This window comes from Strigops habroptila, chromosome 4, assembly GCF_004027225.2.
Source record: "Strigops habroptila isolate Jane chromosome 4, bStrHab1.2.pri, whole genome shotgun sequence".
Classification (NCBI taxonomy): domain Eukaryota; kingdom Metazoa; phylum Chordata; class Aves; order Psittaciformes; family Psittacidae; genus Strigops; species Strigops habroptila.
The window spans coordinates 78,391,384-78,414,969 of record NC_046358.1 but is presented as its reverse complement, the minus strand read 5'-3'; the positions used below and the strand labels follow the sequence as shown (position 1 = coordinate 78,414,969).

The window sequence follows — 23,586 nt, the reverse complement described above, 5'->3', positions numbered from 1 at the left end:
CTCTTTGCAGTCCATTTTAAAAAAGAAATATGGTCCAATTTCAAGTTTTCCAATCCTTTAATTGAAACTGTAACAAAAACTCAATGGTGTCGTTAATCTAATGTTTGACTCTAGATTAGATGTGGGGAGGAGGGTGGAGAGAGAAGGAGCTGGCTGCCAGAGTTTTGAAAGAAACTTTGAACAGAACCTTGCCCTGCCCCCTTTTGAGGCTGTTCAGAATTAAAGCAGTGAGGAAAGGTTCAGTGTTCCAAGTTCTCCAATATTGGAATGTATCTATAAATCAGTTTATGAAGTGTTTGAATAGTTGATGAATGCATGCGGGCAGTCATTCTGCAATAGCAAAGAAGTGCGAGGACTCTAATTTGTATTTGTTCCTCAAGTGCGCAAAAGTAATGATGTGTTGAGGAACTGCTTTTTAAGCTTTTCAGACTTATGTGAAAGTATACTATTTCCTCAGAAAGATAGCGGGTTTGAAATTGTGTAAAGGGTATCTGGAAATACTTCTCAGGTTTGTTTTTAATTTCAGGGATTTGGTGTGAAGTGGTCTTGATGCATATTCACTCAGGTGTCTGGCAGATGTTGGTAGTCTTAATCCTGGTGGGTTTTTTTTGTCTAAAGATTAAAAAAAAAAGGTAATTTACCACTTCACGAAGTGGGTGTTTATATGAGGTGTGTTTTCACTGCTGGTAATCTTAAGGCTACGGTTTATTGGCTGTTCTCCTGTACATCAGTGACTACTGTCACTCGGTTGTTCCTTAGCTGACTGGATGTAATCAGTCTTTTTCCCTAAAAGGAATATTATTTCTCATTATTCAAGATGAATCTGTTTTACATGTGAACTTTCTCTTTTTACAGTGCTGTAGGTAAAACATGCCTACTCATCAGTTACACAACCAATGCATTTCCTGGAGAATATATACCCACTGTGTAAGTACTTACAAAATCCTACGAACTCATTTATGTCACATTCTCCGTGCTTACTGCCAGTCCAGCTTCCTTATTTGAATTGTTTGAATTGGCTGCAAACACTCCTCAGTGTCATCTTAAATGTTTAACTGGGTATCTAGGTGTGTGCTGTAAGGAGCAGCTTTGAGCTTTTACTGCTTAGCACAGTCATACTAGGGCTGCTTCATGTCCCATCAGTTTTTGCCTCCGTGTGCCCTCTAGCCCCAGCTTGTTAGGGACTAACATTTTATCAGATGCTGTTCTCTTTTCAACTAACGTATTATTTCTGTCTTTAATATCATTCATAATAAGCAGTCCCAAGGCTGTGCAGCTTGTAAAACATTGTATCCTAGTCAGAAGTAGTTGGTTTACATGACTAATTTTTTTTCCATTTGTTCCTTCTGCTTTCTGTGCTATTGCCAGTCTTGTGTCGAGCCAGCCACAGCTCTAGAGTTCCGCAGGCAAGATTGTGGGGACTCATTTATTTTGGTGCTTCCCATTTTCTTGCAAGTAAGGATTTGCCAGTATCAGTATTAGCGTAGTTCTGTTTTTGAGGGCATGTGTGGGGGAAACATTTTATACATGAGCAGCTTCTTTGCCCTTTTCAGACGTCTCTCTGTTTATCTGGGTATATTGCTCTCTGTGAGTATGGATGAGTTTTTCAGACAACAGAATACATTCTAATGAGATTTACAGATGGCTTTTGTTACCCTTCCAAGGCCTTGTTGTCTTGATTACTCCCATTTCCTTTTTTTTTTTTTGTCAGATTAATTCAGATTTTTGCATTATAATATGCTTGTGTTCCCAGTGAGCTTAATTTAGCCTCAACAAGTCATTAAGACCTTTGTGCTCACAGTGATAATGAGATAAAAATGGTGCCTGTACTGGCCCCTGGTTATTAACTTTGATATTTCATTGGAGGGGGTTTTGGTCAGCAGTATTACCAATTGTTTTGTTGTGCTTTTTTGTTTCTTACTTACTGTTGTGAGGAAGGATTCCTTGGTTGTTGCACATGTATCTTCTATCTCTTATAAAATGAGACAGATTAACTTGCTGACTGTCCCACGAAGACTGGAAAGTACTTGCTGAGTGTATCATCTGCTTTCCTGCACTTACTGAGATTAACACTTCCTTTGGAAGAGCAGAGAAAAAGATGACTTCTGTTCAGACTGGATCAAGTCTGTTCTGCACATCTTTTTCTTCCATTACCCAATACCAGGCTCAGTATTTAAAGAACAGCTTTACTGTTTCTGGGGAGCAGAAGGATGCAATAAAAATGTTTCCTTTCCTAGTGTTCCCAATTAGGAATCTGTAGGGAAAAAGTCCTTGGTGTCCTGTGTACTGCAAGCTAATGCAGCTAACTTTATTTTTTAGTTTTGACAACTACTCTGCTAATGTAATGGTCGATGGAAAACCGGTGAATCTGGGTTTGTGGGATACAGCTGGTCAAGAAGACTATGACAGACTACGTCCACTCTCCTATCCGCAAACAGTAAGAACTACAGTGTGAAACTAGAAAGAATCTGTACAGCTTTGTCCTAACCTAAAGGTTTTCTCTTTTTGAACATTAGTCCAAAGTTACCACTTCTGGAGTTGTATTTCTTAGTAACAGTGACTTGCTGCAAGCTACCTTCTTTCATCCTACCTTCTGTAGCTGTAATATTACAATCTTTATACAATTGTACAAATGTTAACATTTGCATGCTTGTGTATTTGTGTGCATTTGTTGGCTTTTGTGTAGTTGCAGCCTCAGACTCAGCTAGAATGCTTGATTTAAAACAGGAAAAAAACAAACAAAAAAACCCAAGCCCCAAAACAAAACCAAAAACCCCTTGGTAAATAGTCCCATCAGTTAGTCCATTGATTTTAAGGTTAGCATGCCTGCCAAAAGCAGGGTTTGTTTTTGTTTTTAGGCACATGTTTGGCTGCAACCTGACACTGTCACTGCTAAGCACTTTATATTGTTTAGTCTGTGAAGATGTTCTAAATGTGAGAGGCAGAATGAATGAAGATATTATTGGGATTGACAGCGGCTGCATCAGAGCTTTGAAATGTACTTAAGCCCATGGCTATTTTATTACTTACTGTAGCTTGTGCTATAACATCAATACAAATGTGCTTCTGTCTTCTATGTTTGCAACTGGTTAAGTCCTGTCTGCATGCTGCATCCTTCCATGTATAAAGGAGAATGCTGAAGTAGTCTGCTCTTTACTTTTCGGTGCAACTCCAGCTATGTTTAATGTGTGCAGACGCTGGGTTTCTAGTCTCTTTAGAGTAGTTACTTTTATCTGGTGGAGCTGTGCTATAAGAAAGATGGTAATTTTCAGGGGGTTTGGCATTGATTATTGTTGTTGCTAACTGTCAAATATATATTCAATGGTAATAGTGTAAAATGCAGAATTGTTCCCGTTACTCTACAGAATAACTGAATAACTGCTTTCTTGAATAATGTGACTCTTATTTAAGGAAAACTCTGGTGCTTTCTTCCCCCCCCCCCTTTAGGAAACTGTTTTAATCCACAATTTTCCTTAACTCACTGCTCACTAACTCACAATTAGGCTTTCCCCTCTATTACAATACCCAGGATAGATGTGAACTTGGCAGTTGTAGGCAGCTCTAGTAGAAATGCCAGAAATATCTGCCTTTTGTAGGAAGAGAGACAGTGGAAAGCTGGTTTTATCTTATACATAGATATTTGCAGGATATCTAAAATACATCTCGATGTAGAGAAAGGTGTGATGAAAGATCACAAAATAGTGTGAGAAAGCAGAGCTGTAAGGGAGAATATTGTTCCTGCCTCACGACAAAGAGACAGAATGCATGTGCCTGTCTTCAGCCTCCTAAAATAACAGTGGCTTTCTGATACACTGCAAAAGAATTCCATGTCAATCTAAGCATACTTTTGGGGGAAAAAATCTCTCCTGTACAAGCATGGGTAACTGTTAAATAAAGGTTTGAAGTACTTTCAGGTGTTTGAATTGTTTCTTACAGCAGAAAATGAAACAGGGTGGTAAGTCTTGGAACTCCTTATGAAGCAGCCTTCAGATGTTTGCCTTGTGCAGTATGCAAGAATCATCATCACTTAAGGGACAGAACCCCCAAAAAACTAACAAAAAGCACAGTGGAACAGAGCAGTAGAGCTGATGAAGCCTGACTTTTTTTTAGGATCTGTGTTCAGCCTCCTTCTTCCTTCAGCGTGCTACCTAAAACCCACCCCTCACATTTTGGTGGCCCTCCATTTCCCTATATCTGCACCTGAACTATGTTCTGGGTGAGGTGAAAGCAGGTTTTGCTGGGGACTTTGCCAATGTATGTATCTCCATTAGCCTCCTGGCAGTTCAGCAGCTGTCAGCTTCACAGTAAGGACTTTGCTGTAGTGGAGGCATTAATTTGTGTCTTCCCCCCCTCCTCCCCCAATTCAGGAATTTAATACCTTCTCGTGACTGTATTTGTAATCTGCCACTATTTCAAAATAATCAGGGAAGGAAGAAGTTGGGAGAGAAAAGGTGGCTTCCTTTGGAGACCAAACCTAAAAGCAAATTAAGTTAGGAGGATGCTTTTCATGAGAGGTTTGCTCTTACGAGTGTCCTCTGGTGATGAAGACAGACATTTACAGGTTTGTAGGGAAGTCTGGTGGCCTGTTCTGGATGCAGGCAGTCAGTTGTGCTGAATCACAGGGCAGCATCTCCCTTGGGAAGAAAAGCCGTGTTGTGAGTATTTGTGAGCACAAATTACTGACTGAGAACATTTCCCCTTAAATCCATTTTAGGAGTAACTTTATCTCCTACTGTTATTAGGTTGGAGGAACCAATGGTAAGAATCTATCTTCCAGTCTGACAGATCAACCTATTGCCGTATGTAAAACTTTAAGTAAACTTCAGTTCCAAGTTCTATCATCTTGTCTTGCTTATGATAGTGATAAATTGGCCCCTATTTTTTAAACAACTACTTTTCTTGGAACTATTGCATTGTTGCAACTGAGAATTCCATTACCAAATGTCTCTATATGAGTTGCTAAGACTAAACCTTTTCTTGGAAATAAATAGCTTTTCCTCCTGCTTAAGTAGTGTGCAAGACACAAGAAATCTTGAAGTAATTCCTCATGGTTACACTGAATTTTTTGATGTCTGAAGCTAGTAAAGGAGAGTCTGCATAATGTGCAGAACTTCAGTTACCACAAACCTGCAGATTGGAAAACAGAAGTAGTGGCCATAGTATCACATTATTTGATGTTGTTTCTTTCCTCTTCTGGGATGCTGCTACGGAAACTTGTTGGGGTGATGCATGAACAACTGGGTTGCAAGTGCTTAGCAGTGCAGATGTCAGCTGCTGACCTAACAAAATGCCTTGAAATGCAGCACAATCAACTAACATTCTGAAATGCCTGATTCTGTAACACATTTGATACCGGGATAAGTACGGATGCAGATGTAGGTTGGGGAAAGTTGGGCTTGTTTGAGAGATGCTGATTGAGTTTGGGGTCATTCAGCAAGATTACAGTCTTCATCATCTTAGAGAAAATGAATTTGTGGTTATTCTGAATGCTTGCAGACAACAGTGTGTATGAAGTTCATTGTTTTTTGAAGGGGGTTGGTGTAAATGTGCTCTAAAATGTTTTTACCAGGTCTTACGATCTTTCTTTTGCCTTCAATTGAAAAGTGAGATGTGCAAGATCCCTAAAACACCCACTTCCGAAGTTTTTAATGCTCTTCTCAATCCTAATCTTGTTACAGAGAAATTCTGAGATCTTTTTATACCGGTAGTCAGTAGAAGTGACAGTTGTAGAAGAGTCTTCTGATTTGGACATGGAAATAATAAAAGTTATCATATGACTCTTATTCCATAGTGTATACTTTGCCCTTGCAATTGAAGACTTTAGAGCAGTGTATTAATAGTATATTAATACTTAAAAAATGGATGCCAAGGGTTAACACTTTGCAACACCTTGTGCTGATGAGTTACTTGTCTTTAAGGCTTAACTCAGAGGTCTGCAGAGAGTATCCATCGCCAAGTTAGAAGCCAGTCTGATGACTCCTCATTGCTTCCTGTGTTTGTCAAGGATCTGAAGTGGTTTTGGGTTTGTTTTTTTCTGAATGTCAGTGAAGGAGAAGAGACATTTGGGGGGGGGGGAAAAGCTTGCAGTGCAATGCTACTAGAGTTGTAGTTGCTGGCTACTGCAATAGCTGATTGTAAACCTGACTACCGCATATTTGTTGTTGGGTTTCCCCCTCTTTGTGTCTGCTTGTAGCTGCCTGGGAATGGATTTCCCACTGAGACAGCTGCCTCCAACTGTCATGTGCAAGTGTACTGTTGACCTTGCCTTTCGCAAGTGTGGTGCAGCTGACAGGGTGGTGGTACAGGTGTGGCTGGTATTGGCCTCTTCATGAGCTTTTACAATGGTTGCTCTGCTGTGCTAATCTCTATCAACTTGTTTTGTAGGATGTCTTCTTAATCTGCTTTTCCCTTGTGAGTCCTGCTTCCTTTGAAAATGTCCGTGCTAAGGTGAGTACAAGCTGTGGTGCCATTTTATTTCTAAGTGTTCAACATACTGCTCACTTTGCAGCAGTGGATGGAAAATAGGGGGTGATTTATTTTTGGCAGGCACAATTTGTGAACTGTAGTCTGAAAAGGTAGAAATCCATTTGCCCAAGTTACCAGTCATGAAAGTTCAGGGCACATTAAATGCTATGAATTGTTCTGATACAGTGATAGGATAACAGTAGTTCAAGAGTGTTCAGCTGACAAGGTGCTGAGATCACAAACAGGAACTTCCCTTTTAATGCAATTTAAAGAAAAATATTAAAATCCAAATGCATATAATAATGAGGTTGATACCACTTGTGTGCTGCTGCTGTTGCAGTCATTCATGTCTGTGGACAACTCAGCTGTATAGCATCGAGGAAACCTCGCAAAGGAGAGGTGGTCTTTGTGGGTGAGGGAAGTGCAGATCAGGGCTCTTCTGGTGTGTGGAGAAAATCCAGCCCTTGGTAGGGTGAATTTTTAAAGTATATGGAAATACCCATTGTCTTCATTGAAAGTGTTTTGCAATTGCCTGCTCTTTTCTGATACTGCCTTGATGAGGCGTCACATTCTCCCTTTCCTCTTCGACTCTGGAAAGTGTCATGAAGGGCTGGAAGCCCTTGTGGGAATCTGCCCCCCCCAACCCACGCTGTTTCTTTGCAGTGGTATCCTGAGGTGCGGCACCATTGTCCCAACACTCCCATCATTTTAGTGGGCACCAAACTCGATCTCCGGGATGATAAGGACACTATTGAAAAGCTGAAGGAGAAGAAGCTGACTCCCATCACCTACCCACAAGGCCTTGCCATGGCAAAAGAGATCGGTAGGATGGCAGCAGGGTTATTGTTGAGCTACACTTGGTCTGTGTTAGATGTACCCTAAAAATAAGTGCCTGGCTTCTGTTGCAGTTAGCTTGCAGCAGCGCTGCTGTGACTGGGGAAAGCTGCTTTGTAACAGCCTTTCTGCTTCCACAGGTGCAGTGAAATACCTCGAATGCTCAGCACTTACGCAGCGAGGCCTCAAGACAGTGTTTGATGAAGCCATTCGAGCAGTTCTGTGCCCCCCTCCTGTAAAGAAGAGGAAGAGAAAATGTCTGCTGCTGTAATCGTTACCCTCCCCCACCCCACTCCAAACCCTGTGCTTTGCTCGGAACAATGGAGCATTCACACTCAATGCCAAGTTTTTCTGTTATAAATTAGTTCTTTTCCATAAATTCTTGAACCAATCAACAATGTCACAGTTTCCTTTTGTTTCAAGAATGACAGTTACCTTCTAAAAGCAAACTCCTGAAAAGACAAACACATGTAAAGCCTTATTTTTAAAATCCTATTCTTGCTCAATTAAGTGTTGCCAAACTATCTGCTGAACTAAGTTGCGTTGTTGTGCTACGAACACTAAGCACTAAACTGTTTTTTAAAGATTCTTCTTGAAGATGACTCTAATTTCTGGTAGGAAATGCAAAAACACTTTCTAGTTTTTCACAGTAAGTAGCAGTACCGGGTCATTAGCAAATCACTGCACTCGAATGTGGTTTATTACTAAGTGGTTTCTCAACCCACAGTCATTGCGCAGCGTTGTAGATCAGACCCAAATTGCTGGCAATGACTGACACCCGTGAGTCACAGTGTAAAATGCTTTATCGTGGGTAAGGGCTTGGTTGCAATCTAGTTCTTGCTGCTGTGATCTAAAGAATAAATAACTAACTATTCGTACTGAAGTGTATCTAGTCCTTTTGACAGCTTTGTGTTGTGATGGATAAAGGAAATAGTGGGTTGGATCAAATGATAGTGCCAGACAGTATTTCGACGCCGTACAGCTGACTTACACTACACTGCCAGGGTAGTTGAAACTGAACTGACTCTTAGTGCAGGTTAAAACCGGGGCCTGCTGTCCCAGAGGTGCAGCAGTGGAAGAGAGGTTGGTGTTCACAGGTAAATTCCATTGAATTTCAAGTAGGGCATTTGTTTAGGTACAACTCTGAACCAGTCATTCCCACAACTGTTGTGTAGTAAATGCTTTTCTTGTAGGATCTCTTCTTACTGAGCAATATAACTTGTATTTTAAAACCTTTCTGATGATAGACATTTGCTTCTTTTTTTTTCCTTTGTAGAGTAGAATGTTGAAGCATATCCTCCTTATTTTCCTGTTATTTCTGACCCAGTAAGTTATATGCTTTCTGAGGAGCTTTTACTCTATTAACTAGGTGTAAAAATCATGTGAAGCAGCTTTACACATTTTAGTAATTTTTGTATTTTAAACCTCTATAAACTACAAACTTTCTCACCTATCCCTCTTTGCAAGCTCTCCCCACCACTGTAATGTTACTAATGCAGACAAGTGTTCTTTATGTCACTACATGTACGTGTGCAGCATAGGCTGAGTAATGGTAACCTGGGTCTGTGAGGTTCTGTAAACTAGTGCTCATGTTCTGTACATTCTAAGCAGGCAGGAATATGATGTTGAACTACACCCTTTCAACCACTAAAGCAAAATTTACAAGTAAAAGTTGCAAAATTGTGAAGTTTTTACATTGATCTTTTGCTAATGCAATTAGCAGTATGTTTTGCATGTACGACTTAATAAATCCTTGAATCACACGTGTGGTAACGTTTGAGTTTCTCAGCAAGTATTCTCATTCTTGCACCACTCTGTTTCAGGGTTGTTCCTCTGCTGCCATCAGCAGCCTGGTGTGACGGGTACCCTGATGTGAAGAACCAGAATTAAATACAGCACTTGGCCATTTCTTTGGAGGCCATGCATTATCGCTAGAGTTGTGTGAGGCTCCTGCTGCTGCTTATGCAGCATTTTAAAGCTGCTGCCACCCCAGGGAAAAAACCCACCCACTTCACTGTGTTGTGTGCAAAGAAAAGTGCTTTTCCTCTAAAACCATGGCTTATTTTTTACCAACTGTTAAATGATGGCTCTGTTTGTGTTTAAATGCCTCAGATTTTAGCCTTTTAAAGTTACAGCTGTGCTGTTGCTTGTCAGGGCAGGAGCCTGCTGCGCTCCTGCTCACTCCAGGGGAGTTGGGGGATGACTCTGCAGTACCCTGAAAGTGGCACCCCTGCTCGAGGAGGAAGCATGTGCTTGGCCTTCGCTAGTGGTGGTGCCTTACCTTGCTGCACAGCCTCTAGCTCTCTGGACAGCTCTAAACTAGTAACTTGCATCTCACACCACCATACCTGAATGTAAGAAGACAAGTTTTTAGAGTGCATTTTATTTAGTTTCCATATCAAGTATCACTGCAAGAACAGCCACAGAGTTTTCTCAAACACATTATACTACTTTTAATTTTTTTTTTAAATAAGAACTACTGCTGAGCCTTAAAAAAAGTTAAAAATAGTTGCACACTGGAAACAAAGAATCCATTTAAAATTAGTATAACTGGTTACATATTTTTGGCAGAATTGGATAGGTGCTCTCTGTAGTCAGAGCTAGTGACTAAGATGATGCCACTAGTTAAGATGAATAAAGGGTTGGGTTTTTTTAATCTTCTCATTAAGTAGTTTGAGTAGGGGTTAGTTTAAAATCAATAAACGTAGTTACATGGCTCAACAACTACAAACAACAGATAAAAGAATATTGCACACGTATGTCCAAGCAGCATTTAACCACGACACCCCTTGCCCCCGGGTGCTACCACAATCAGTAAGAAAAATAGTGCAATCAATGAGAACCACCCCGTGGGGCTGCCCTTCACACCACAAACTCTGCTCCCTGACCTGCCCCAGACCTGCACACTTACCCCTCACCAGCCGCTGCGCTGGGGCAGCCGCTCGTGCACCAAGGGGCTGCTGTCACTGAACTCCCTCCACACAGCACCTCCAGGCTCTGCACAGGCCGGTCACGGGCAGTGGCAGGATGGGACTGTGAAGCAGAACTGGATTTTTTACCATTTTTCAGGTCTGGCGCTCACACATAGGCCGAGCTGTCTGCACACACACACACGCTCACTTTGGTCAAGTACTCAGCTGGCATCTCAGCTCTCATGCTCCAGCATCCACCGGCTCAGCTGGGACGTGTCATACCATCATGGTTTGTAAAAGCTCAACCTTCAGCGCAAGTGCAGACTGCTTTAACCAGCCTCCTGCCACGCAAGGTCGCTGCAGAGCCAAGGGCATGAAGACCCTTGTTTACTTTATGCAATGTGAGAAAAAAGTTCTGAAATCCACGTGGGTATGAAAGTGGAATGGTCCCTGAATACCTGAAACCTGCAGTGAAAACCCCCTCACCTCGGTGAGCTCTGGCTACACCACATTGGTGTTACATTCTCGAGTCTGACAAGAAATACATGATCTGTGTTCCTGAGACAAACTGTTCAGCGCTTTGAGCACAACGTCTGGCATGTGGTCTGTTATCATCTTGGGACTTATTAAAATGCTGCTGAAGACTGTTTCGTTTGACCATCTCGCCGTGTATTTAATATCTGAAGAGCACCACCTAAAACAAAACACACCATAACATAAAACAGCTCAGACTGTTGGATGTGGTGCCCAGTGCCAAGCCTGGAACTGACAACCTTGAGGCTTCTGTCCCTGCTCAGGGAGGAACCAGAACCTTTTCCCAAAGAGCCACAGTTCAGCCCTTCAGCACACAGCTGGAAATAATGCCATTACTTGTCCTGAAGGCAGAACACCACCAAATTACACAGTGCCTTCACAGGGAAAGAACTGAGCAAATCGAATCATCCCACCCAAAGAAACACAGGCTACAGCCTGAGCAAAGGGGGTGAGGGGTTAAGCACTGCACAGCCACATGATCAATGTCAAATGTAGGGAGTAAGTCACAGATGTACCAGTAGAAGACTGGACACTAGATTTAATACTGCACATATGATGTATTTAGGATTTTATTTTACAGAACAGTACATGATAGGGGCTCTTGTGTGCTAGTCCAATTGAGGAAAAAACCATGACCAATTGCTGTGCTGTGTAGTAAATAAAGGATAAGAAATGAACTGAAAGTAAATCAGAAGAGCATCAGAAGAGCCATTGAGGAAACCTGCCAGGTCACAGGTGTTAAGGTATCTAACTTGTAAAACCAGTAGTAAAATTGTTCAACATCTAAGGTGTGAAACTTAAACAAAATACTAATCTACTGAATGGGAGGAAAAAAGTGGTTTCTTCTCCAGCCTTTTTCTCTTTTTTCCCTTTGGTAGAATGGTTTTGTACAAGTTACAGATACTCTTATTTCTGTTTCAGAGTGAAACAGGAGAGGATATCAAGTGCAGTCTAGCTTGTGGGCTGGTTCAGATTGCTTTGTCTAAAAAACCCTAACATCAATAAAACCCAAAAAAATGCTGCTAAACATACCACTGCCCCAATACCACCACAATCCTCACCCTCCCAGCAGTTTCAGCCTTCCTGCTGTCTTTGTCCCACCTTCCTGCATCCACAAAAAAGCAGACAAGGACAGGAAAGCAAAGGCTGCATGGGCACACTGGTTACTGTGGGGCTAGACCTCTCCTGTCTGGCTAGGCCAGTATTATGGGCAGTATTTTGTCTCCTTCTTATCACCAATATTTCAGTGACTACTCAATAACAGGGTATTTTGTGATCACTTCACTACTAGCAGAACGTAAGACTGCAAGATCTGCAGTCTCAGGCAGGAACTGCAGCATGCCAAAGCTGAGCTGAACTGTCTGTTTAAAATCATCACTTGAGCACATGCAATATACAGGCAAGGAAAGGCACAAGAGCACAAAGACCAACAGTTTCCAGGGCTTGAAGTGAAACCGAAAGCAGCAGGGAGGCACAGAATGAAAACTGAAAGGCTGGCTAATGCCTGATAACCAAAGATGGGTACTGGAGATGCAGATGAGATGCAGAGCTGGAAACACATACTTTGAAAGTGAGAAGCAGCTTTAAGTAGATTTTAGGCAAACAGGACAGTGGTATTTGTTACTCTACTTACCTCCTAGAGCTGGATTCTTCTACAATATGGATAATCTTGCCAGGGAGATACAGACGAGGATACTGAGGTGGTGAATTGAGGTGCGATTCATCGTCGAGGGTGTTGTATGACGGTGACCGATGAACCATTAAGCTCTCCTCAGCTAGAAGTGGCTGGGTGAGGGCATCTTGGTTTCTGCCATCCAGCTCGGTTGGGAAGTCATCCGGATCTCCTCCAAATACTTCATACCAACACCCCCGCAGCAAGATCTGGTACTGAATTCAGAAAGAAACAGTTGAATTGAGGTTTGGCATCTCTTCAACTAACCTACTCATAGTTGTGCATTTGCATGCACATCACCTGAAACTACAATCAGAAGATTGAAAATGACTTTATGCACATGCTCCCCTAACTTTCTGTTTGGTAAAAACTCCTTACTGAATTTTCCCCACAGTATTATCTATTTCACCAATAGCTAACCTAAACCACTAGTAACACGACCAAAACCATGACATTCTTCACCAGTTGAATTACTCGGGGTGGATTCAGCTCTGCAGATGTAGGTTTTCTTGTACCTGAAACTTCTAACTGTCCATTATCTTATTCTGTATTTACAACATCACCCACGTCCTTTACATGACTCCTCATCCTGGGGTTACCTGGACATCTTGTGGGTACAGCAGATTTAGCTTTAGATGTTCAGAAGCAGCAATCTTTAAGCCACTCCTCTCTACCTCCACTATCACCTTCCTCACACTATAATGATTCAGCACCTTCAAGACACTGTTTTTCACTAACAGTGAAAAGAAGAGGTAAGCAATTAGCACTGTGACAGAGAAATATTTGCTTTCCAAATGAATTCTGAAGGTAAAATTTAGGTAAATCCACTAATTTGACTACTTACTGATACTAAATAGTTATTAAAGTAAGTAATCTTACTTATTTTTTTCAGTATTTTAGCTGGTTTGTTTGTTTCTCCCCATTTTCAAGTTTCCTTATCAGCAAAACTAGCAAATAGATAATTTTGGGCCTTGGAAGTTGTGCACAGGTATCTTCCGGGTCTTATTGAATCTTAATTTCCAACAAGACAGCTTTATAGGATAAGAGACTAAAACAAATGTTACTGAATTAAGAAACAAACACTTCTGTTCCAAAACATAACTGTAACTCTCATCGTTAAGATCAAAAATACACACACCAATTGTCCCTTCATTAAAGCTAGGGCTGAACCGAGGTAGCAATTTCCCCGACTTAAACCAGAACTATGTTTAGTTACCTTGGGTCTGTTGCAGTTTGCCACAATTCTCACTATTCTCCTCTTTAAATCCTCCATGTTGGGCATACTTAACCTGTTTAAACACACACAGAATAAGGTAAAGCCAAGCCTGCCATTCTCTGCAATCTAACACATGCCTGAAAGAGCAATTTAAAAGTATTTCCATCTCACCTTGCCACAAGGTCCTTTCCAACAATGACTGAAACAATGAAGTGCTTCGTGTAATCTGCAAGTGATTTGCTTTAACAAAAAAGAGACACATTTTAGATACACTAAAGAGATATACACACCTCAGTTTTATGATGATCATTATAATTTAATAAAAACACAACTGAGGCAACAGCAGCAGCATTTGCAGCCAGTTCTTCAGTACGCTTTCAGATCTACTCGCTACAGACGATAGAGTAACTTCAGTGCTGATTATAATGGTATGTGTAGATGTCAAACACGCCAAGGTAGACGAGTCAGGTGAGCATTTTATTTCCAAAACTTTTAATTTAAACTCTAATTATACTACCTGATAGTATAAAAAATTCACTAGATACATTTCATTCTGAAATATTCCCCCAAGAACTCAATTGTAACTCAGGATGGAGCAAATCCAATTCTAGTGGACAATGCATAAACAAACTCTTAACACAGTTATTATCTAATGTATGTCAACTACCTGGAAAATTTTTACATCTTTGGCACAGAACAAAGTTACAGAAGTCTCTTACCTTAACAGTCCTCCTGGGGGAGAAAAGGCGTAACACCTTAATGTTGGGAAAGAGTTCCTGAGCATGATTGCCAGTATAGAAGCTGTTCCACCACCCAAACTGTGACCAACTATCACAAGTTTATATTCCTACAGACAAAGAGAGAAGACTGAAGCATAGACAGAGAAAAAGCTGTGTGGTTTTTTTTCTGGCAAACCAGATTATTTAGAAGGTAACTTACTGGAGCAATTGTGAAAGCCTGGTTTAAAATTCCATCATTTATTAGCTTCTGATAGATGTAGTTTGCAGCTTGAGTTATTCCCTACAAGACAGCATTCAAAGTTAGAAGGGTACATCTAATCTGAAGTGTGAGACACGTATACTTTAAATACAACACCATCACAGAGCAACTTCCCTTTTGCAAAGCTGATCTTCACTTTCTCATGCTCCTGACAGAGGTCTAGTTACAACCACATGATCTTATATGTAATGGCTAAAAAGTTCTTAGAATATTTAATACGGACATGAAGTCTGCCAAGAGGATTACAAATTCTAGCTTGCAGTTCCAGAGGCAGTATGTGATGCAACCAAGACACTGAAATAAATTTGCAATCCATCTCACAAGATGTGAGATGTGTTTAACTAAAGGATCCCAGGTGTTTATAGATTCCTTACGGATGAGATGATCTATCGATAGCCACTGACTGCACACACCTTATGCACAAAGCCATTCTCTAGAACATCCTCCAGTGTCAAGTCTTCACAATCTGCTGACAGATCAGTGAGAATGTCCTGTGAACAAGAGAGCTTTTGTCAGACCTCTCTGCAGGGCTTCATGGCCCATGCTCTGCTAGTTGGCACTGTCACACGGACATCAACAGCCTGACTTCCAAGTGTATAAGCACCAGAACACAACCCATCATAAACCACCACCCAAATACAGCCATCACAGTCCTGATTTCAGCAACTATTTCCAAGCTGCAAACACAAGCATTACAAATGCACCTCTGTTCACAAAGGAATTACCACCACCCACCCTTCACACTCTCTTCCAGTGGCACAGGAATATTACCCATCCAAAGACAAGAGGACTTACAACTTAAGCCTGGAAAATTCACACCTATGAGTGAGTTATTCTTAAATGTGCCAGCATAAGACAATTTCCTCTCATTACTGGGAGTTCACCCATTTCTGTAAAGCTAATTATTTCTATCAGATGGATGATACCTCAAAGGACAAGGTTCCTCTCACTGCAACCACAATAGCTTCTTTTTTGTGATCCAAAGCAACAAAAAATGGAATCTCATAGATCTGGAGAGGAAAAATGTAATCAGTAAAGACAGCAAGTTTTTGTAAGAGTAAGCATTTGTTCTCACCTTCTGAAAGCTCTTTTATTGAGTTCTCTATTACATTATGGAAAGAAGCTGAATTACTTTCTTATCAACTTATCCTACGTGCCTTTTTTGCAATACTGAGACAGACTTATGTCAATGATTTTGTGGCTGTTCCTTTAGATTAGAAAAACAAACAAGCCCAAAATCAGAATTGAAAGTTTCAGGGCCTGTTTTCATTTGGCATTGATTCTTGCACCTTATAAATGCTGAAGGCAAACTAGAAACTTCACCCGTTGCTTTCCCTGAATTAATCACTAAGTGTTTTTGCTGAATGCCTGTCCAGACTGTTTACCTTGTTATGAAAACTGATATGAATGAAGTCTCTGTACTGCAGTCCTGTTATTCTTAGGATGGATCCAAAGTGAAAGTTATGACGATCACTGCCAGTTATATCAGAATCTGTTGGTCTATTTCTGCAACTAACAAACACACAGAAGAGAAAAACTTTCATGCTCTAATTTTTTAGGCTTCCTTTCAAGGAATCAAACTTAGTTACTTTTGCAGAAGGATTTCTGCCAGGAATCAAAAGCTCTTTTTGATTTGGTTTTGCAATAGTACCAGTAGTCTGATACAAGATGTTACCTCTGCCCACAAGCCTGGTTTTGTATGAGCAGCACGCAACACATTTTCAGTTCAAGGACTGGCAAACGCACCATTGCTACAAGACTATCACCAGAGCAAACAATGCAGTAAGAGAAGAATCCTTAAGACTACAGGCCAATGACAGAAAATACAAACAAACAAAAAGGAAATTCAAAACAAGTTCTGTACATCAGGCTTATCTCATGTTGTATCCATCGTGTTATGTGGCAATTTTTTCCCAAGTCATTTATATTTCTGTATGTTGTATTTCATGTTACTGATTAAGAGAATTGTGGTTACAGCCACAAATGTCAATGGTCACTTAAATATAGAGCAATCCTGCACAGCATTACACATACTTCAATATGACTATGAACATTTTTTTGAATAAAAGAGGCAAAGGGAATAAAATGGAGGCTGGAGGGACAGGCAACTTTTGCTAATATCTTTAAGACAGGGAAAATTGTTGATACACTTTTATTTCTATACATACATATGTGCCCCAAAGGCAGTGCTAAAAAGCCGCATTTTAAACCATGCTTGGTTTAATTCCAATTCTCCCTTTGTCATTTTACTGATTTATCTCAATCATAAGCTTTCCTTAAGAAAAAAAAACAAGCTGAAAAGACACTGAAATTTTGTTTCTACTGCATTTGTGAAAGATAACTCTACCCGTCAAGCTCATGTACTCCCAGGAGTGATATAATTTAATGCAACAAAAATACTACTATTGAAACTATTTTATTTCTGCTAACGCTAGTTACATAAAAGGAAGCTACGTGGTTTTAAGCTCTTGATCAAACCTACCAGTCACCATTGAGCTTACAGAGTGCAGTAAATGGGTTGGTGTAGACATAGTAGGGCCAGCCATAAGCAGCTGCAGCAAACAGCATATAGTGAGCAGCATTCTCCAATTCAATATCCAAATCATCTGTCTGAAAGGACACAGGGAAAGAAAAGGAAGGACAAAGAGGAAGGAAGGTGTGTTAGGTAGGCCAGGAATAAAATCTGTACACAGACTAATGGAAATGAAGGCACGATGAAACACACACTATCCAAAAGGAAAACCTCGAGGCCTAAGAGGAACTAAAAATAGCCAGTCATATTCCAGGAAAAAGTCTGTGTTTGTTTATACAGCTACACAGCTCAGGAATCTTGAAAAGCTATTATTAAATCCATTTCTTCCAAAACTTACACACTGATAAGCTCAATACTGAAAACAACATTCACTCCAAATATGTTACTTAAAAGGATGTCAAAAGACCAACTAAAGAGTCTGTAGCAGATATCTTTGGCAAAGACTTCTTCAGCATGACCCCATCATACTGGCTGGATACAAAAGGAGTTTGACAGCAATGCACTGGTTGAAGTAAAATTATGTACTTCTATGAAACACAGACCAAAAGAGGGCGAAATAATTTACAAAGGCATTTTACCATAGAAAACTAGCAAAAATCAATTAGCAAACTGTAAATCTGCAATCATTTTAAAGATGCTACTTTTGTTTCTTACCTTGTCTGGTTATTTACAGCAGGCATAATCTAAACAGACCACAATATTAAAAGACTAGCTTTTCAGTTCTGTGAATAGTATAAATATTAAATTTTCTCTCTGTTCCCTTTCTCTCCTGGCTCTTCAACAATGATTAAATATCTTACATGGTTCTTCCCTTTTTGCACTTAATTCCCTGTTAGTTATGCAAAAGCAGATAAACGTTTTGACTGCAAACTCATCAAGATGTTTTCACTGTATTTATTAATAATTTAAATTGTTGTGAATTTTTATAGTAGTGTTTAATTTTGGTAAAGAAAACAAAACCCTTGCACAAAGAACCGTGTTTCAATTTGACCTGGCACCATCTCCTAGAGCACATTAGGCCAGAGGCTGCGACAACCCTAACTTACCACAAGAGATGACGGAGAATGACACAAGACTTCTTCAGGCTCTTTTGGGCAACTTTCCATTTTATCTTGCTCTTGATGGAGCAGAGTCAAACCAGCTGCTATGTCACTTGGCACCAGATCAGTGTCCTGTACAAAGAAATGAAAGAGCGCTTAAAACCATCCCACACCTCAACATGGCAAAACCACCTCGTAAGCAAATGCACATGGAATTGTATTTCTTCTGTTTATAAATAAATACATTTCACTCAGAGGGAATGTGCACTGAAGACACAGGTCACAGCAGCATCCAACCTCCCACACCTTCTGTACATACTGAATATTTTCTTCAGTAAGACTGATGACAATTCTACCCATGATTTTCATCACTTAAGAAAATATCAAATAAAAGGTGCTTTTTCAGCTGAGGACACGCTCAGCCATGTAGCAATCATCCAGACATTACTGATCACTGTTCTACACCGCTGTGTAGAACTGATCACTTTTGACACACTGTGTGAAAAGTCCTCTACACTGAGAACAACTAAGAGGGATTTTACATAGGACAAGGCTGAAGGGTTTATACTGAACTATCTGGGTCAGTCATCTTGCCACAGTACTCACGCCCTTTACCCTATAAGCCACTGAGTAGGCTGTTGCTATAATCCGCATGCCCAAGTACTGCTTAATAAACAGTACTAGTTTATTAAGTCTTGAACTTAAGAACTTAAGAACTACTAGTCTTGAAATCATGGACAGATTTCAAAGTCAACACTGAACTATGACTGCCCAAGCAGTAAGTGACACAAATTTGAGCTGAATCAACACGATGCAGACTCCAATTTGGCAGATGCTGTTGCCAAAAAGCAGCTTCCTGCATGTGCACGCTCTAGTCTGGCACGTGCTCAGAAGCAGCTCAGAATGGGAAGACTGCCTTAACATACTGTGAGGCTCATTCTTCTAACAGTCAGAAAGAAGTCACATTCTTTGCTATGGGTATGACTCCTCACTCATCATCAGTAGGAAAAATGCCTGAATCTTCACAAATCAAGGAAAAGAAACTCACCCTTGTTCTCCTGACTAGATACCTAAGGAGAAAGAATACTGTTTTCCCACAGCCTTTCATGCTTGTGAAGGGAGAGAAACCTTTGTTAAATGGAGGGAAAAATCAGTGTTGTATACATTGTATGAGAATCACCTTCAGTTTTGAAACTGACATATTCAAACCTGATTTGAAGGCACGGGGACCTCTGGCTGACCAAAGGTACATGTGTGTTGCAAGGTCTGCAATTTCAGTTAGTCAAAAGAGAACATAAATAAAGCTTTCTATCTTACCGAAAAGTAGGCGCGGAAGAGCTCTGCGATACTTGTGAAAGCCACTCGATGGTCATCATCTTGCACAATGCAGCAGCACAGTAACCTGATTCTTTTTTCCCAGACCCTGGTGGCAGTGTTCTTCACGTTATACAGCAACTGTCCTGACTGACTGCTCTCCAGGTTCCGACTGACACTATTGGTGAGGTAAAATGTCTTTTTCCCCCCAAGCGGATCAAAGACGATTACAACTCCAATTATGGTAAAGATGATGATAACCCAGCTGCAAAACAGAAGGAAGTGGGATAAAAAGGCTGTGAAACCAGATACTGACAAGAAAACACAACTATAGATCTTGACAGACAGAAAACTAAGTTGGATATGAAATACTGTATGAAGACCATCTGCTACTATCTTAAGGGTGCATGTCTTGTTACCGGGCTTTCACTCCAGCAGGCACATGAACGAGGCTGTCAGTTCATTTCACACAGGGCACCAAACTCAACACCACAGCCCTGTGCTTGGGAAATAGCAACCCAGGGGTGTGAAGGCTCCATTTTTCACTACCAAAATTAAGTTATCTGGTTACTACCCTCTTCGCATTTATCCAGTTTTCTGCATTCCCATCTATCCCTCTTACCCTTTCTGATCTTCACCTCCTTTCCTTTACTCTAGCACATGCTCATTCAGGGCAAGTAGCTAAAGCTTGTTTAGGAAAGAGTACCAACTCATTCTAGCTGTATAGATTTACAAATTCTTCTCCTTTTACACTGAAAACCCTTCTATGAGAAACCACAATTATTTATATGATATCAAAGTCTCCCACTACTGGAAAAGCCTTCAATAAACATGTACAAAACCCATGTCAGCAGTATTTTCGATTTTACATACACTTGGATCTGGGGGAAGGAACCTTTACCTTGCAATAACTGTCCCCATGATGACATTTATCACAGTCTTCTCACAGTGCACACTGCTGTCTGACACCCATACAGCTCCTACAACAGCCCAGATGAATTCAGGAAAATAGAGAAGTAGGCGAGTATAAAGTAGCTTGGGAAGTGATTTTCTTGGGCCTGGATTAGAAATTGTTCCTGAAATCACAGGGAGAATTTAAAACAAAAACTGTTTATGACCACATCTTAAGTACATAAAATCCTACCTGGATATCTGAGCTTTTCAGAAAGTAAGAAATTTTCATAGTCAATGGAAAGTTATTACTGAAGCTAAGAAAAGAAAAACAACAATGGGTTTATCTCTGTGATTCTCGGGATGTCCTCTACTAATGCCCAAAACTTACTCTCTAGGCAGAGGCAGTTCTGCAGTGAACATGAGGCAGCAGTGCAGTGCCCAGCACAAGCCAAAGTGGCACACTGGAGCACTTGCTCACATAGAGTTCCTTTTGACTTCTGGTGACTGCTTTTATTATTATTCTATTTAGCTTTCAGTTGGCTAAGTATTTCATTTTTAGATACTAGTTTGCTGGGCCACAATATAAGTTTGCCAAGTCACTAAATAATACATTAATTCACATTCGTATTTAGCAGAACAAACGTAGGACCATTACAGCACAAATACTTCTTAGATTATTTTCTGTATTGGCAGCTTAGCACTGTCAGGCAATAAAAAAGGGAGTAATTTTTGGCCAGCTCAGCTCCCTAAACCAGTTTGTTGATCGCAGGGTAATGAGGTGGTGGGTGTGTGTGCTCATATGTAGGCAGGATAATTTGTAAAGGCTTAAACCACAGCAGAACAAAAGCAACTTTGGAAACTATTTACCAATTGTAAAGCTGTGGTTCACATCCAGTGACAAAGCTGTTTAAAAATCCCTTGATCCAGTGGTCACTTACTCCCATTCCCGGATTGTTGCCTGCACGAGAGCAGTGCGGTTGCTTACAGAGAGACCATCAGATGGAACTGTGGTTCCTGAAAACAACTTCTTTCCTTTCCCAGCACCACAACCCAGTGTGTGAGTTCTCCAGTGAGATGCACCCCTTCCATCACTAATGCACATGTTAGTACAGTGTAAGGGTCATGCAAGAACCACTGCTCCCAAACCCTCACATTATAACCAGGCCAAGACATCTCACCATTAATTTTCTTGGAAATTCAGCCTCAGAATTCTTCCATGTCTTAGTTCTAATGGCCTTGTAGCTGTACTTATATACCAACCGAGGCTCTTTTCTCACTTCTATTTACAGCTATATCACCTGCCTCCTCAACTTTGATATAAATATAAGTATCATAACTTGGCTAATCTTCCTTTTCCTCCTCTGGAAACTGTAGGAAAAACAGTGGTCAGATTCAAGGCCAGGATTATCATCCACATCTCTGCTCTGTCATAGTTTCCTTCATGCTTCTTTCCACTTTAATAATTTAAACACTTTTATTTACAGTGTGTTGTGAGAACCAGTATATTAGAAATTGTGGGGTCTCGTCTGTTACTGCAGAGACCACACATGTACTTTGAATTAATCTTGCATTACTGTGATAATGAGGTGCCTCACCAGGAAAAAAATCTGCCTTAGCATTTTTTAGCTCAAAATTAACCATTTCTACAAATGACTAGAAGTTGTATTGCAGTTCTTACTCTTCACTTACTTGAAGGGAATGTTTAGCCATTCACTTCAAGCTGTAAGCCCTGTTCTATTTAACAGTACTTACTGAGTTAGTTTTACTATGACATTTATACAGATCCCTTTCTTATGTGTATTTTTCCCCAAGTAACCCACTGCAGCTACGGAACTTTAACAAGTCATGACGATATCTGCCTATGCAAGGCAAAGCCAACAGGACACTTTGGATGAGAAAACTATTTTGGATAATTTCCCCTGAATTCCTGTTGGAGAGGCTGAACAGTGTTGCATCTGAGCTCATGTATTAATGGTGAATGCAGAGAAAGGTTTCAAGGTGCTCTGATGACAGTGAACATATCACCATTAGCTGCACTAACCTGTTGTGTACACTTATGTTAGATTCTTGACTAACAGAGGCAACACTATTAAAGCAAATACATTAATACTGACAGTTTCTCAAGTTTGACTACAATTAAAGCACTTGAATTTTGCTTCATTTTTAATGTCAACTCCAGATCAAAAAAGCATATCTTACAATCCTACTAGATTAATATAAACTATTAACTGTTTACCTTGCATACTGACGTACACAAGAGCAGATAATGCACATATTATAGCAGCCAGGAGAATGAGGAGGACAAGCAAGTAGCTGTGCAGTAATCCTCCCCCGGGACAGTTAAACCGCCCCTTGTGAACCGCATAAAGAGCAAGAATTCCAATCCACCTACAGGAAAGTGAGATAACAGTTATAGTTGGAACAGCGCACACTGCACAGCGATCACCTGATACAGTCTTCCTCTTAATGACAGCATCCCACAAAGATCAACAGAAAGGGAGTTGTTATATTAGGAATCCGTCGGGATCAAAGAACTAAGCGGATGCTCAGCGGTAATTACAACGAAGTCGCTGCAGACCGAGCAGCAGACTCTATAGTGCGCTACTCGCTGCCGCAGGTCCCAGACACCTGGGCTGATCTCAACAAAGGAATCGCCGTATTAACTCTGGCAGGAACGAAACCGCGTTCGCGCCGGTCCCGGGCTGACCACCACCGTTCCGCGCACAGCACACACGCGGTACCGCTGCGCTGTGCCGCTACGTCAGCCCAGGGGCTCTACCCACAGCCACCGCGTCCTCCGCGCCGACCCACGCCGCAGGTGACGGAGACAACGCTGCAGCCGAGGGCCCAGCGCCGCCACCACCGGGCCGCGGGCGGAGGCGACTGCAGCGAGCGGCAGCCGCGCCGGGAAGCGGCCCCCGAGGCTGCCCCGGCCCCGCGGGCGGAGGTAGCGGCCGCGCGCGCCGCCTTACCACAGCAGCCTGACGAAGAGCTCGAAGGCCCCCGGGAGGACGAAGTCGTCGCTGCCGATGGCCCAGCGCCTGCCGAACACCACCAGCCCCGGCATCCCGCCGCCGCGTCAGGGGCGCCCTAGCCCCGGCCCCTCGCCCGCGGCCCGTAAGGCCCGGCCCTCCCGCAGGCCACACCGCCCCCCTCAGGGCAAGCGCGACGTC

General features: G+C 41.4%; 2 protein-coding genes across 6 annotated transcripts in view; one reads left to right on the top strand and one right to left on the bottom strand.

Annotated features, from left to right (window-relative positions):
* Positions 1–9,062, top strand: part of RAC1 (Rac family small GTPase 1) — an 18,230-nt gene extending 9,168 nt beyond the window's left edge. The window contains exons 2-7 of one of the 2 annotated variants that reach the window (XM_030483893.2): positions 856–927; positions 2,320–2,437; positions 4,743–4,799; positions 6,385–6,447; positions 7,129–7,288; positions 7,440–9,062. In XM_030483893.2, the coding sequence (XP_030339753.1) occupies positions 856–927; positions 2,320–2,437; positions 4,743–4,799; positions 6,385–6,447; positions 7,129–7,288; positions 7,440–7,570 (601 nt within the window). In that variant the 3' untranslated portion in view covers positions 7,571–9,062. The remainder of the gene's footprint in view (positions 1–855; positions 928–2,319; positions 2,438–4,742; positions 4,800–6,384; positions 6,448–7,128; positions 7,289–7,439) is intronic. The other variant, XM_030483892.2, reaches the window with a different exon arrangement.
* Positions 6,698–23,586, bottom strand: DAGLB (diacylglycerol lipase beta). 4 transcript variants are annotated; one of them, XM_030483887.1, is made up of 16 exons: positions 23,386–23,586; positions 22,650–22,801; positions 20,421–20,595; positions 19,523–19,784; positions 18,212–18,337; positions 17,115–17,242; positions 16,018–16,144; positions 15,559–15,642; positions 15,046–15,123; positions 14,573–14,653; positions 14,353–14,480; positions 13,805–13,873; positions 13,634–13,706; positions 12,379–12,632; positions 9,581–9,647; positions 6,698–7,532 (listed from the first exon to the last, which is right to left on the bottom strand). In XM_030483887.1, the coding sequence occupies exons 1-15, from the start codon at positions 23,478–23,480 to the stop codon at positions 9,614–9,616; spliced, it is 1,866 nt and encodes a 621-aa protein (XP_030339747.1). In that variant the 5' UTR covers positions 23,481–23,586; the 3' UTR covers positions 6,698–7,532; positions 9,581–9,613. The 4 variants fall into 4 exon arrangements, with proteins under 4 accessions (XP_030339747.1, XP_030339745.1, XP_030339748.1 ...); XM_030483885.1 differs by lacking the exons at positions 6,698–7,532; positions 9,581–9,647 and adding an exon at positions 9,663–10,905; XM_030483888.1 differs by lacking the exons at positions 6,698–7,532; positions 9,581–9,647; positions 23,386–23,586 and adding exons at positions 9,663–10,905; positions 21,592–21,781 and having other exon boundaries at positions 22,650–22,994.